The sequence below is a fragment of the Vulpes lagopus genome, chromosome 11 (genome assembly GCF_018345385.1).
Source record: "Vulpes lagopus strain Blue_001 chromosome 11, ASM1834538v1, whole genome shotgun sequence".
Lineage (NCBI taxonomy): Eukaryota > Metazoa > Chordata > Mammalia > Carnivora > Canidae > Vulpes > Vulpes lagopus.
The window spans coordinates 16,337,979-16,354,386 of record NC_054834.1 but is presented as its reverse complement, the minus strand read 5'-3'; the positions used below and the strand labels follow the sequence as shown (position 1 = coordinate 16,354,386).

General features: G+C 37.5%; 1 protein-coding gene across 1 annotated transcript in view; it reads right to left on the bottom strand.

Moving 5' to 3' along the window:
- Window positions 1–16,408, bottom strand: part of RELN (reelin) — a 477,996-nt gene that overhangs the window by 336,552 nt on the left and 125,036 nt on the right. Inside the window, 1 exon segment of the mRNA XM_041722153.1 lies at window positions 4,626–4,761. Coding sequence (XP_041578087.1) covers window positions 4,626–4,761 — 136 coding nt within the window.

Genomic DNA, 16,408 nt, shown 5'->3' with positions numbered 1-16,408 from the left:
TCTGACTCTTGATTTTGGCTAAGATCATGATCTCAGGGTCTCTTGGGATCAAGCCCCATGTCAGGCTCCATGCTGATTATGGAGTCTGCTTTTCTCCCTATCCCTCTATTCATTCTCTCTGTCTCTCTCTCTCTCAAAAAAGTAAATTTTTTTTAAAAAATGTAAATGATATCAACAGGTTTCATAATAAAATTGATAAATAATTTTAGTTACTGATCTATTTAATAGATCTGTACCACTGCAGCCAGCAACTTTATCCTCAGGCCACCTCTCCTCAATGTCTCTCACTTCATTATTTTTTAAAGAGAAAGGCTGTAAACAGATGGCCCAAATGACTATGTGGCTAAGTGGTTTATCAATAAAACCTGATTTAGTCCAATAGTGTGCCACTTACTCTTCTCTAAGAAAAGCATGCACGGCACATTATATAATTGTCTTGGATTTTAGTTCAAATGATCCATAATTCTTACTATGGGTTTTTTTTATAGAATTTTAAATAGAAAACTGGGTTTTAAAATCAGAGAGTGTGCATCATACATTTGATGTACTAATATCAGATTATAAAATTAAGTGCAGTGTCAATTTAATTGCCAGCTTTAGAGAGACCAGGTATATGGTAAATGATAAATATTAATTGCTAGGTTTCCTTCAAATCCAAGATGCCATCAATTGTAAGACGGAAAAAATAAAATTAGGACTGGCAATTATAGTTGTAAGATGCCATCATCAAAGAAAGGTAAGATGCAACTCTACTTCAGAATTTCCAAAATGTAAAAAAATCTATATCTAGGGTTAATGAAATGATCAATGAAATATGATATTGTTATTAGTTATTAAGAAATATATTGAGGGCCTTTTATTGTTCACAGTTTCAGCATTGAGAGCTATTAAATACATAAAAATAGTATACATGACCTTGGGAGACTTAAAGTCCAGTTGAGGGATGCCAGGGTGGCTCAGTTAAGTATCTGATTCTTGATTTTGGCATAAATCATGATCTTGGGGTAATGAGATGGAGCCTAGTGTTGGGCTCCACACTGGAGTCTGCTTAGGATTCTCTCCCTCCCTCTGCCTCTCTCCTGCCATTCTAAATAAATATTATTTATTTATCCAGTTAAAAAAGAAAACACATGTGGAAAATTGATAGGAATTAACTTACAACATGAAAAAGTTACATACAATATATTATGGAAGTACATAAACATGGTTAAAGTTTAATTTCTAAAATGTAATTCTTGCTCCCTTAAAAAATGACAGTTTTGGAGTGCATGGGTGGCCCAGCTGGTTGGGTGACCAACGCTTGATTTCAGCTCAGGTCATGATCTCAGGGTAATGAAATCAGACCCCACGTTGGGCTCTGTGCTGGGTGTGGAGCCTGCTTAGGATTCTTTGTCTTCCTCCTCCTCTGCCCCTCCCCTCCTGCCGCCCCTCTCCCTCTCTGAAAAAACAAAAAGAAAAAAAATGACAGTTTTAATTTTGGGAATTGAAAAACAAATTTGGGAGATTAGTCAAAAGAGAGAGAAACATGGTATATTTACATTCAAATGCCACAGGTTTTGCATTATTTTATTTTTGTTTAATATTCAAAGTTAATGTTGAACATTAACAATCTCCTTCAAGTATTCCTGAGCACATACTAATTACAGATACTAACTTATGTAGAGTTCTACCAAGCACATCATAAATACTGGAGAAAGAAACAAAGGCAAGCAAGTGCAAGACTTAGTTTAGAAAATTTCAAATAAATTGCTTCAGTGACCCAAGTCCAATCTTCAGTGTTCCTGGACTCTCTCACAAACTAATTAGGAAAAGGGATCAATAAAAGCATGGTGCCCACACAGGAAGCAGCTACTCTATGTAACATTCAATACAATCACGGCTTACAATAAACAGATTTAACCATTTATTGAGAATGCTAAGGGGCACCTGGGTGGCTTAGTGAGTTAAGCGTCTGCCTTCAGCTCAGGTAAGGATCCTGGGGTCCTGGGATAGAGCTCTGGATCCAGCTACCTGCTCAGCAGGCAGTCAGCTTCTCCTTTTCCCTCTGCCCTTCCCCCAACGGTCTGCTCTTGCTCTCTCTCTCTCTCTCTCTCTCTAATAGATAAATAAAATCTTTAAAAAGAAAGAATGCTGAAATATGCAAGCTGCATCATCAAAATTTTATTGGGAAATATGGGTGAGAGTATACAAATTTCTTTGTAGTAGGTAAATATTACTTCTGACCAAACTGTATTTTTCTAAGAAAACATTGTTTGGGTTAAGGCTTATAATACCTAAGTTATGGGGTGCCTGGGTGGATCAGTTGGCTAAGCGTCTGACTCTTGATTTTGGCTCAGGTCATGATTTCCGTGTCCTGAGATTGAGAATCATGTTGTTGGGCTCCTTGCTTTGTGGGGGGCCTGCTTCTTTCCCTATCCCTCTGCCTCTGCCCCGATCCCTGCTCAGGTGGCACAGGCATTCTCTCTCTAAAATAAATAAATAAAATAAATAAATAAATAAATATTTTTAAAAAATACCTAAGTTATTTCTCAGAAGAAAATAGTTTCAGAGTCTGGGAACAGTGAGGCCAGAAGCCATCAAATATCGCCTTTAAGTGGACTCAACTCAAAACTATATCTACTTGGAAATAGGCAGTTGTATACTGCTGACAATAGATTTCCTTTATGTTCTAGCTTTCAAAAAAGTAATTCTTGTTCTAAATGAAGAAGTTATGCATGGCAAGAATTTAAATTACCCTTCCCAGTGCCAACACGAATAAGATAGAGCATATCAAAAGAGAGAGTCTGAGATCATTATTATAGTAAAGGAGAACACAACACTGAACATCATTTAATTCAAGGGTCATCTTCTGTGATTTCTACATATGAGATGTTGTACCAACTGTGGGGAGAATCACAAAGAAATAAAAGCGTATCTCTGTTTCATCTAATCTAATAGGAAAGGCAAGAAATGAACTCAAAGGAGTATACAGGAAAATATAATCAGCATTATAATAGAGCTACAAACAAAATGCAATCGTACACATCACTTCTGTTACTGATATCTTGGAAAGCTTCATAGAAGAGCTGCATTTTAAACAGGTCTTAAAGAACGGGTAGGACTTTAATAATTGGAATTAAGAGGAAATCACGTTTGGGGCTAAGGAAAAAAAAGTATGGAGAAAGAGAAAGTCATGAAGTGTTTAGGGAGTTGTGGGGAGTCCTGTAATTTGTGGCCACAGTGAGAAATCAAAGAAAAAATGATACACAGCCAGACAGAGAAGACTCTTCAAACCCAAGCCAAAGGGCTGCTCTTCAGGAAGGAGGTTTAAGTCCATCCAAGTTCTGAGTGATCAAGGGTTGTGTCTTAGGAAGATGAACTAGACAACAATATGCGGGATGGACTGGAGGAGGAATAGGCTGGAGGAGAACAGATTACTTAGGAAGCTACTATTATCATCTTAGCAAAAGGTACTGGATGGAAAAGGTTCAGGTATGAAAAACTTTTTGAAAGATAAATGATAGGATTATATATCAATCATTTGGGTAGGATTAATCTGATATGTGCAGCTTGGGTCACCTGGAGGATAGGCAGAAAGTATATAATCAGCGATGTGGAAGCCACAGGAACACTTGACACTGAACTGAATGTTATCAAAGGGGAAGGAAAGGTAGTGGCAAATTTTACAGTATGCAGGTTTTATCAATTTTGTTGTCTGAGCAGAAGGTTCAGAATAGAAAACCATTCAAGACAGCTTCCAGCTCTCTTTTGCCTGATTGCCCAAAGAACCGCTGTTCTGAACCTTATTGGCCTTATTCCATTGGCCTGCTCATCCATTAAACAAATATTTAGTGAGTGTTTACTGAGTGCCAGGGACTGTTCTAGACAGTTGGGGCAAGTCAGCGAACAAAACAGGAAAAAAAAATGCTTGCCTTCAAGGAACTTGCATTTTAGCAGGAAGAGACAGACAATAAATAATATACATAATTAAATAAATTAAGTATATTATGTGTTAGAAGTAAAAAATGGTATTAAAAAAAGAGAAGACTAAGAGGTATGAGGCATGGTGATTCTGGAGCAGGGGTAAGGGCATAGTTTACATTGAGAGATGCAAGCCTTTCAACCATAGTGCACTCTTAATATCTAAGGACGCTGTTGGGACATTGTGACATTCCCCAGCTTCCTCTTAATGAAAACACATGAGAGACTCATTAGGTGTCTGTATAGACTCCTTGACTTCTCACCAGCATAAATCACCTAAATGATCACATTTCTCTCTTGGCACTAACGGCCAGAAAGCTGAACACTAAATCTGTGATCTTCCTACAAAACACACATGGAGCCTCATGGCATTTTTTTGGTATGTTCTGAGCTTTCATTTCCCTACTGCCTTGATTTCCTCACATCCATTTATCTCATTGTGTATTTTGTCAGTGAAAATCCAACTTAGAACTCTTAAAATATAAAAAATATGCAAAAATAAACGGCTAAAGTTATCTTTATGATTTTGACTTTTTGACACCAAAATTAGTGGCTTTAAGATCAAACTGGTTCAAATCACACATTTAAATAGTTTACCCTCTATGTGATCCCACAAGATGTACATTTGCCTTCCCTACTGGTCACAAGACACTTTGGGTACTTACATGAAATTCACGCAGCCAGTGCCTGCAGGTGGAGCAATCCAGACGAAGCTGAGGTTGGTTGTGGGTAGATGACTCACATGAGAGGCCACCACACTGCACATAAACTGGTTACCAAACTGGTGGTCAGACATGATCCCTGAGAGACAGGAAAGAAGAGAGAAGTTGTTATAACAACAACAAAGTGTTTCTTATCATGGCATTCACAATATATTCTGGACATTTTTCTCACACGTTAAGATTCATCATGTTGTTTGGCTGCCCTTGTAAGTTATGCCATTTTCCATGTTCTGTTGTCAGAAGGATATCAATCATTTAAAACATTTTTGTTAAGGGGTAATCTACTAATTTCATATTGCTATAATCTTTGCTTTGCTTTGATTCTGTTGATTCATCTTTATCCATCACCTCAAAGACCACCAGGACCACACCTACAGTACAACAAGGCTGGATTTACTGGAAATGTTTACAGCAAATGAGACCAAATATTATTGGGGACTGGGAAGTATCTCAGTATGAGGATTTTAGCAGAGGCTTGTTAAACTATTTGGGTTTGTGTTAGGTTATTTTAGAGATTGAGCTGTCCTGGGAATTTCCTGATTTTAGTACTGAAAGTCCTGCATCCTGGAACCCCCTAATTCTGCTGGGGAGGTTACAGGGATAGTTGGTTTTGCTTCCAGATTTGGTGCTATCAGAAAGTGGGGGCAATTTTATCACTGAGTACCTTAATAATTTTTACCTGGGAGACATGAGGAATGGCATAGGCTGAAGTTGTAATCGATAAAAGTCGTTAGCATGGAGAGGGGGATGGCCATTTTTGTGATTTGTACCATGTTCTCACTTCTGCTGTGTTCCGGTATGATTACAAAATGGTCATGGTTTGGGCTTAAGCCATCAGTTTCAAGGTGGCTTTGTCTAATGTTGATGTTCTGTAAAACTGCTTATATTCCACATGAGAATACCACGGCCTAGCTGTGAGCGCCAGGTCATCTCCCAGCTGAGCAATCAGGAAATGCTTTTTTTAAAAAATATGATTTTCTTAGGTTTACCTCAGATATAAAATATTAATAACTCAACAAGAAGAGACAACTCAATTTTTAAAAAACAAATAGGCAAAAGACCTGAAGAGACACCGCACCAAAAAAATACACAAATAGCAAGTACATGAAAAGATGTTCAACATCATATGTTATTAGAGTATTGCAAATTAAAACAACACTGAAATGCCACTTCACAACTATTATGGGCACAGTGACAACACCAAATGCTGATGTGGAAACAAGAACTCTTATTCACTGCTGGTGGAAATACAAAATGGTATAGCCACTTTGGAAGACGGTTTAGCATTTTCTTACAAAAACAAACATACTCTTACAGTATGATCCAGCAATCATGCTCCATAGCATTTACTCAAATAAGCTAAAGATTTCTGTCCACACAAAAACCTGCACATGGATGTATATAGAAGTCTTATTCACAACTGTCAGAGCTTAGAACCAACCAAGATATCCTTCAATAAGTGAATGGAAAAATAAACTGTGGTACATCAAAACAATGGAGTATCTGTCTATTTAGGGCCCAAAGGACATGAGCTACCACACCATGACAAGACATGAATAAATAAATGCATTTTATTAAGTGAAAAAAGCCAATCTGGAAAGGCTACATATTGTATGATTCCAACTATACCAGATTCTGAAATAGTCAAAACTATAGAGACAGTGAAAACATCACCAGTTGCCAGGGGTTTGGAGGGAGGCAAGGATCAATAGACAGAACAAAGGTTTTTTTTTAGGGCAGTGGAACTATTCCGCTTAATACTACAATAGTAGATACATATCATTTTATATTTGTTAAAACACATAGAATGTACAACATTAAGAGTGAATCCTAATGTAAACTAGGGACTTTGAGTGGAAATGAGTCAGTAGTAACAAATGGAAATACCATGTCCCCTCCATTCCAAAGTTACTGTGAGAATTAAATGATCCAATACATATGGAGTACAGTATCCCCCCCATGTTTGGATAGATGCCCTTCCTATATGTCATTATAATAGTCCATACATGCTTCATCATAGCACTTGACCTGTAAGAACTAGGTCTTTAATTTTTATATTCCAAGCAATTATCACAATGCCTGACACATCACAGATACTCAAGAAATATTTTTCCGAATCAATACAAGAATGATTTAACTAAAGAAATTAAAAGCATGAGAAAAAATATCACACAGGTTACATTACCTAGTGAAACAGAATCTTCTGGAATAAAAGAATAGGTCATACTGGACAAAGAAATAGAAAAATAGGTGTATATTTTGACATATCCTAACGATGCCCTTTTCCTCTTTGAAGTTTTTATTTTTTTAAGCTATGCCTTGAGACAAAATTCATCAAGCCAGAGAAACCACAAGGTTAGGGAGGATAAGAAACTCCCAGGGAAATCACAGAGTGCTGCAGGAGACTCAAAAGCAATGACTCAGGAATTGCCACTCCATTCCGGTTGGGCATAAAGCAGAAATCCTGTGTGTGTGGAAAATGACACATCTGTAGGAGTCAGCCTGACCAAAAAGGAAAGCAAAAGTTCCAGCCACAATCAAGTGGGAAAAGAAATGAATCAAACAAAATAAGGTTTCAGGGTTTCACAGCCTTGGTAACAGGATTCACATTCAAGTATCTCCCTATTCTTCAAAACCCCTCCTAGAAAGTGAGTCAATGTCTAGGCTGCATATTACTTCACGGCAGTTTATAAAATAGCTATATTGTTGTTAATTACATCATGCCCTACTCTGGGTAAATATACCACAGAACAACATTCTTACAATCCAACAGTCTGGCACAGTAGTTCCCCAACAAATAAAGGCTGGTTCCTAGAGATTCTGAGTTCACTGGTTTGGGATAAAGCCTGGGTACTGGAGTTTTAGAAGCTCACCAAGCAAATCCCATGTGTGTAGCCAAGAACATGCATGAAAAATGTGTCTTAGTAAAATGTTATCCAGGCTTCAGGGCTTAGAATAATATGGATATGGAACCAATACAGCAGCTTGAAAGTATCTAGCAGTGTCTTACACAATGACACTGATAGTAATAAAAAAATTTTTTTAAAAAAATATTATTTATTTATTTATTCATGGGAGACACAGAGAGAGAGAGAGAGACAGAGACAGAGACACAGAGAGAGGGAGAAGCAGGCTCCACGCAGGGAACCCGATGTGGGACTCAATCACGGGACTCCAGGACCACACCTTGGGCCAAAGGCAGACACTAAACTGCTGAGCCATCCAGGGATCCCCGTAATACAAAATTTTCAATCCTTTACCCACTACTCCTAGATCCACTCCAACATGTATTCTGAGGGCCTTATTATGTACCTTCAAATATTATGAGTGTGCAGTGGTCTTTGCTTTTTTAACAAAGTGCCCTAGCATATTATTATACTGCTACCACATTTTAAAATTTTTAATTCAAGTATTATTAACATACAGTGTTATATTAGTTTCAGGGGTACAATATAATGATTCTATACATTGCTCCATGCTCATTACAATGTTTTTATTCCCCTTTATCTATTTAATTCATTTCCCTGCCCACCTCCCCTCTGGCAATCACTAGTTTGTTCTCTGTATTTAAGAATCTGTTTTTTCATTTTTTTTATTTGTTCATTTGTTTTGTTTCTTAAATTCCGTATATGAGTGGAATCATATGGTAATTACCTTTGTCTGACTTATTTCACTTGGTTTTATAACCTCTAAGTCCATCAATGTTGTTGCAAATTGCAAGATATTATTCCTTTTTTATGCCTAACATTCCATAAACACACACACACACACACACACACACACACACACACACGATATATCTTCTTTACCCACTCATCTATGGATGGACATTTGGGTTGCTTCCATATCTTAGTTACCACATTTTAATCGGCATTTTCTTTGAAAATATCTAAAAGTTGGCCAGAGTTGCAGTGATTAGAAATCTATTCATCTTAATATCAACCAGCAGAAAAACAAAAAACAACAGTATTTACAGAATACTTGTTTTGGATCAATCTATTAGGCCCTGGGGAAATACACAGAAGAAATGCACGACACGGTCCCTATCTCAAAATGACTTGAGCTGGAAAGAGAAAACTAGAGCAAACTGACATTCTAAATAAAACATCTGGAAACAAGTAGGTGCTAAATGAACTTGTATTTTAGAAAAATTATGAAATAGGAGAAGAGTGACTAAAATAAACAATTATAATAATGATTGTAATAATATTTATTGAGCACTTATTCTGGCCTGGTGCTATGTAAGCGTTTCATGAATAGCAACTTATTTGAGGCTCTTACCAACACTGTGAAGTAGTAGGGTTCATTTTACCTATAAAGACCCTGAGATGATGGAGATGAAAGAACGTGCTCCTCGTCACAGAGAAAGTGGAGAGTGTAGTCTGGATTTAAACCAGTGCCCTCGCCATCCAGTCAGAAACGGAGCTATTGAAGAGGAGCTGGAGCTGTCTTGAGGGAAAAGCCAAGGTTCCCATGTTTGTTTTTATTTACATGAGGCAGCAGAGTATAGTCAAGAGACTACCCTGTCACACTGCCACACACCTTTGTATGACCTTGTCAGGGTGTACTCTCTGAGTACAATCTAAATGAATAGAAGAAAGATGGGGGCACGTCTCACAAAGGCAGACATAATGAGCAGAGGTGCAAATATAAAATGAGAATGGGGATAAGGAGAGCAGTCCGACTCAGCTGCCAGCGTACTATAAACACGATTTACTGCACCTGCCACAATGATCTTCTTAATGGCTTGTGTCACGAAAGACATATACCATCTAATTAACATATGTGATTTGGGAACCTATTCTTGGGATAACTGAAATTTGAATTTGATAATGAACTTAAATTTACGGTGGTGCCTTCCCTGCTGCATGTTGGATAATAGGGTACTTATTGAGTTTTTAATATTACTTGAAAAAGGGAAAACTGGATCTATAATAAAATTTAATTTCATGTATCTCAGAGAGATATATGCTTATTATATGTGTATGTGTGTACCATAGTAATAACAAAGATTTTATTTTCATTGTTGTGGTTTTACGTAAACTCTCATACAAAAAAATTTCATGTGGAACTTCTTAGAGAAAAAAAGCTGTACTTTCCCAAGTATATTATGGACTATGAGAGAAAATAAGCACTTCCAGAAGTATAGCTCTCCTGATCTAACTTTGGGCAAAGAAAGTAAAGTATAATTTCAAACTCCGAAGTTCCACAAGATTGATAACTTGTCTAGCAAGATTTCAAAGTATCCATGTTACAAACACATTTTCCTTTTGAATATTGTGTATATATATTTGAAAAAAAGAATATTCACAATCTAGCTATCATTTCTATATTAGAAAAAGTCAATATAACTTTTTGACATAGTATGGGTGTTTTAAATTCAGTAAGTCATTCAAACCACTGGATATCTAGTTTAAAAATACCTGCCTTCTTAATGATCACTGCAGTTAAATGATAGAAATCTGTACCAGAGTTCCCCTTATCCACATTATACTTCTGCAAGATTAGGCTCATGGTGTCTGTAATTGTTCTAAAGTTGCTTCCATGATTCCTTTTAAGACAGTGATACACATTTCTTTGCCTTCTGGGATGTCATTTTCCTTGACAAGTCTTCAGTTATTTTAAGTTTGTGACTAAACCTTGTCTGAACTCTATTTTCCCACAGGAATACTATTCTATGCTTTTAATGTGCACACCTTGGATCTTCAGAACTGTAACTAAAACTTCTATAATTTCCTCCATCTCTAAAACAAAATGTACATATTCTCATAAAAATGTAGGCCATTCACTTCCAAGAAACACACTGAATACTTTATTACCCAAAATAACCAATATGGTGGAGAAATTACACATTTATGTTGGTTTTATTCAATATTTTGTAGACTAAAGATGTGGTTTACTTAAATCTGTTTAGTTTGTAATTTGCCATGGTTAGTGCTAAAGTGGTTAAAACATGTCCTGGTTTATTTTTCATGAATTTCAAGCGCTAAGATATCTGCGGATGAGATATTGCCAAAGAAAGGGCAAGTACATTAATGTTACAGATTTTTGTTTGTGGAAAAATGTAACCTTCATATATAAAAATGATAAAAACTTAAAAGAAATATTATTTTATCATTTTAAACACTTTCAGAAAGTACAGTAGAATGTACTGTTGGGAAGTTTTAGTAATTAGATAACTTATGTCTACATAAAAAGCAGGAGAGAAGACAAATGTTTAACATGAGTTCTATTTCCTTTTATTATCATTTTATCTTTCCTTAAAAGGGACATCTAAAGGCTTCCACCGATTAATAAAAAATAGACCCTTCTGCAAATCTAGTTTGGAAAGTTAGTGTTCTATTGTAAGTGAATAAGGGAAAATGAATTACAGAGTCCCTCTTAGTCATTTGTAAAATCTTTTCACTTGATTTAAATATGAATAACTGTTTACTTACAGTATTTGACTTGTCTATTATTTGCCTTCTTTGCTAGGTCAATGTACTCAAACATTTCAACGAGGCTAAACATGTTTTTATACTCCGAAAAGTAATCACAGAACTTTCTGAAAACACCCTTATTGCAGCTTATCTGTGAAGCACCAGGCTGATCAAAATGGATATGAAAAGAACAGCTCTCAAGTAGTGCTACTAGATAATAAATAGCTCGTGCACACATGCTCACATGTATACACTGGGTATGTGTAATTTTTAGAAGATTGATTTAAAGGCATTTGGTTTCAGGTGTTAAGTCAAGAAGCAAAAAAGCACTAAAACCTTTTAAAATCATGCTGAAATTGTATGTCTATGGGCATAAGTTAGAAAATGTATGAGGATTCCATGCTATTTCCACACCTCTTGTCAGTTACACAAAAAGATCTTTTAAGCCCATCTGATTCTTTCCTCACTTGCTGCAGTTACCCTCTCTGGCCCTCTCTCAGCACTGCCATTTACCAAATGCCTTCTCCATGCCTGGTGGTTTCACCCTATCATTGCCTTACTATTGAGGGGGCAGTAGTGAGGAAAGATTGAGGGCAGAGACCCCAGAGGCAGTCTGCCTGGGTTCAGATCCTTGCTCCACTACCAAGAAGCTATGGAATCTTGGGCAGGTTTATTACTCAAAAACTCTGTTCCTCAGTTTTCTCTCAAGGAAAGTGGAGATGATAGCAATGGGGTGGTTGCAAAGATCAATGAGTATACAGCACATAGCACTATGTGTGTTAAACATTACCATTTCCATTCTGGAGATCAAGAATTATCAAGAACCAGTGATTTTAAGTGACTTGCAAGGATAACAGAGCTAGTGAATGACACTTGAACACCTCTATCTTACACTATGCACTGGCTTCTTCCCTACCTGTATCCTTATGTGGAAGTACCTCAATTCTAGGAGAGACCCCTGTCCTGATCCAAAGGAATTCCTGTTCAAACCCAATGATGGAGGGAAAACCGTCTGAGAGTAAGCAGGAGGAAGGCCTCTTCTCTGGGCAAAAGCTTAGGTGCTCCTTCACTACCCCCCATCCAAACACCTTCATTTCTCATCAGGTAATTATTAGATATTCTTTGTCCTCTTGGTAGGCAGGTATCTGAATGAAATATGGATGTGGGGGGATCCCTGGATGGCTCAGCAGTTTAGTGCCTGCCTTTGGCCCAGGGCATGGTCCTGGAGTCCCCAGATGGAGTCCCACATCGGGCTCCCTGCGAGGAGCCTGCTTCTCCCTCTGCCTGTGTTTCTGCCTCTCTCTCTCTCTCTCTCTCTCTCTCTCTCTCTGTGTGTGTGTGTGTGTGTGTGTGTGTGTGTGTCTACCTCTGTGTGTGTGTGTGTGTCTCATTAATAAATAAATAAATAAAATCTTTAAAAAAAAAAAAGAAATATGGATGTGAGTGAGATATCTTTAAGCCAAAAGTGTGCCCCTTAAGGCAAAGCCATTCAGTTTCACTGTGGCCACTGAGTTTGACAGAGCAGCAACTTTTCTAAAGAGCAGCAACTTTTCCAAAGTGAAAGTTTGTACTAACTGAAGCTCTCTGATCCTCTGGTTCAAAGTATACCTCTGCTGCCTTTCCTCCTAATGCTACATACCACCTCCCCTCCCCCATTAACAGCTGTTTGGTGGCAGGTAATCACTACATCATACTGTCTGCCACCAGTCTTTCCAAACTAACTGCACCACACTGGCTACCTGTCCAGAACTATATAATGCCTCACTACCTTGCTTGCTAGTGCTGGTGCTTGCTCCCTTGACTTGCCCTATGTATGTTGGATTCACAGTACAATTTCCAGACAAGAAGTCAGATTTTACACATCTGCAGTCAAGGAAACTATAAAGAGGAAGAGGCTTTGGAAACCCAAGCCAATATAGAAGGGTGAAAAGAGCCTCGGCAAGGCTTTCTTTACAAAACAAAACATCCTGCATAGCTGAAACTTTATACCCATTGAATAGCAACTTGCCATTTCCCCTCTGCTCCAGCCCCTGGCAACCACAGTTCTATTCCCTGCTTCTAAGAGTTTGACTATTTTCGATAACACATATAAATAGAATTATGTGGGATTTGTCCTTCTGTAACTGGTTTATTTCACTTGGCATAATGTGGTCTAGGTTCATTCATGTTGTCACATATGGCAAGATTTCTTTCTTTTTAAAGATTTCTTCTTATTCATTATTTGAGAGAGAGAGAGAGAGAGAGAGAGAGAGAGGATGAATAAGCAAAAGGAGCAGCAGAAGGAGAAAGAGAAGCAAACTCCCTACTGAGCAGGGAGCCTGATGTGGGACTCCATCCCAGGAACTTAAGATCCTGACCTGAGCCTAAGGCAGACACTAACCAACTGAGCCACCCAGGCACCCCAGATTTCCTCCTTTTATAAGGCTAATATTCCATCGTAAGTATATACCATATTCTCTTTATCCATTCATCCATTGACAGACATTCAGGTGGTTTCTGTACCTTGGCTATTGTGAACAGTGCTGCAGTGAACATGAAAGTGCAGATATCTCTTCAAGATTCTGATTTTAATTCTTCTGGGTATCTACTCTTAAGTGGAATTACTGGACCATATGTTATTTCTATTTTAAATTTTTTAAGGAATCCTCATTTTCCACAGTGCCTGTGCGTTTTTGCATTCCTACCAATAGTGCATAAGAATTGCCATTTCTCCAAATCCTTGCCAACAACTTACCTTTTATTTTATAATAGCCCAACAAATGTGAGATATTTCTCTGATGATTAGTGATGTTGACCATCTTTTCATCTACCGACCAGGTATTTATTTGTCTTTGAAGAAATGTCCATTTAAGTTCTTTGACCACTTTTTAATCAGGTATTTGTTTTTATACTATTGAGTTGGAGGAGCTGCTGTTTGACAGATATACAGTTTCAGTTATGCAAGACGAGTAAGTTCTAGAGGTCTGCGGTACAACAGTGTTCTAGTTAGCAATATTGTGCACTTACAAATTTGTTGAGAGTAGATCTTTTTTTTAAGATTTATTTATTTATTCATTATAGACAGAGAGAGAGAAAGAGAGAGAGAGAGAGAGAGAGAGAGAGGCAGAGACACAGGAGGAGGGAGAAGCAGGCTCCGTGCCGGGAGCCTGATGCGGGACTCGATCCCGGGACTCCAGGATTGCGCCATGGGCCAAAGGCAGGTGCTAAACCGCTAATCCACCCAGGGATCCCCAAGAGTAGATCTTAATGCTGAGTGTCCTTACCACAATAAATAAATGAGCAAATAAACAAGAAAAAATTAAGAAAAAAACAAAACTACATACTGTTGCCTTGCTGGAATAACTCTATAACCTATAAGCCACCCCTAGCATATGCAAACCTACCTCTCCTCTTCTTTCCTTCTTGGCAAAGAATTGCTCAGCTGATCTATTTAGGGAGTTTAATGTAATTAAAGAATTACACTCTAAAAAAAAAAAAAAAAAAAAAAAAAAGAATTACACTCTAGAATACTGGTTCAGAACTCTCCTTATCCTCGTTTTTAAGAGGGAGAGGACAAGGTGGAGGAGATGACCCTGGAAAAAAAATAACACCTAACATTTTCTGAGTATTTAATGATACGTATCAGTTCTGAGTATTTACCAATATCAACCCATTTATTCATTAAAATCCTAAGAAGTATTATTAACCCCATTTTATAGATGAAGAAACTGAAGATTGAAGACATTAAATAAGGGGTCCAAGTCACTAGTCCCTAGACGGACCACTAGTTACTTGAGATCCAGCCCTGTCACTTTTTGGTGGTGTGATCTTGAGCCAGGTTACTTAAATTCTCTAAGTCTTATGATCATTATTATTTATTATGTAGATAATAATAAGACCTACTTAATAGAACTATGGAAATGATTAGGTAATAATTCATTTTGTGAGAATTAAATGCTCAAATGTGTGTAAACTGACTACAAGAGTGCCCATTAAATGTTGACATTTTATTTGCAGATTTAAGAATATACTCTAGCCCTCTATTTCTACCACATTCAGATAAAGTTCCCCTTTAAAGAGGTAAGTGAGCTGCAGATCCCCCAGACTGAGCATGAAGCTCAGAACAAAGCTATAGACAAGGGGCATGGTAACCCCTGGCTAATCCCTGAAAGTTTCTGTATGAAAAAACAGGATCTGATTATCTTAACTGTACCTCCACAATGGCTGATCTAAAAGAATTATCTCTAGAGTAAGCCAAATTTGTAAATAACCAGAGACTGCTGACATGTAGATATAGCTCCAGGTCAGAATGCCGTATCAATATTTTATCAATGTTTCAATGAACAATCCCAGTCTTCTGTCTTTAAGCGCTCAACATCTTAAAGGAATAGAGAATCTTCCTTCCTTCTCTCCTGTCTTGACCATCATAGCCCATACTGTCACTGTACTATCTGTGAATTGACCCTGTTGCCAATTTAGTCTATGACAGTGTTTCTCAAACTTTTTGTTTTGTTTTGTTTTGTTTTTATTATCATTCGTCTCACAAGTCTTTTTAGGCATTTTCCCCTAATTTTCCTATCCCCTGAAATTTTATATAAAATACAGTATCACTGAAGCCCTGGGTATACTACTGATACTCTCAGTTACAAACCACAGAATAAAATCTAAAGGAATTTTGAGTGATATGAGGCAGCTTCTCTGGGAGATACACAGAAATAAAGCTGGTGTTGCACAGCAAGGAGTGAAGTCCACCCACAGGAACGGTCCAACAAAATCAATGCCACCACCCACTACTTGATATCAACCATATTTGGACCAAAATAACAGAGCGCCCACCACAGATATTCCAAAAAAAAATAAGAACTTTCCATGACTGCACTTGATTGAATGGATTTCCCCAATGCTTATTCCTCAGCTCAAACTGCACTCTTCTGTATCCAAGTCTCATGAGGTCTAGGTAGTAGAAAGAAACTAACTTAGAAGCCCTCACCCCTAGAAAGGAAATATGGGAATTCTAGTTTGGAATGGTGGTACTCACAATGTGGGAAACTTTATAAAAATGTTGGAAAATCACAGATGACATATGTCTACAACAGAAAGCAAGTTCAAGCTCTATGAAGTTCTGATTTTTTCAATCCAAAAATGGCTAAAATAACTGACAGCTTTAAACAACCATGAATTTTATGTCCATGAACCTACACATTGAGTTCCTTATCCCTTACCTTGAGCGTTCTGGCACAGGAAAGATACTTCTTATAGCATGTGATCTATTTGATAGAAAGGAGCAAAGGCTCCCCATACCTTTCCTGGAAGTCTAACAGATTTCCT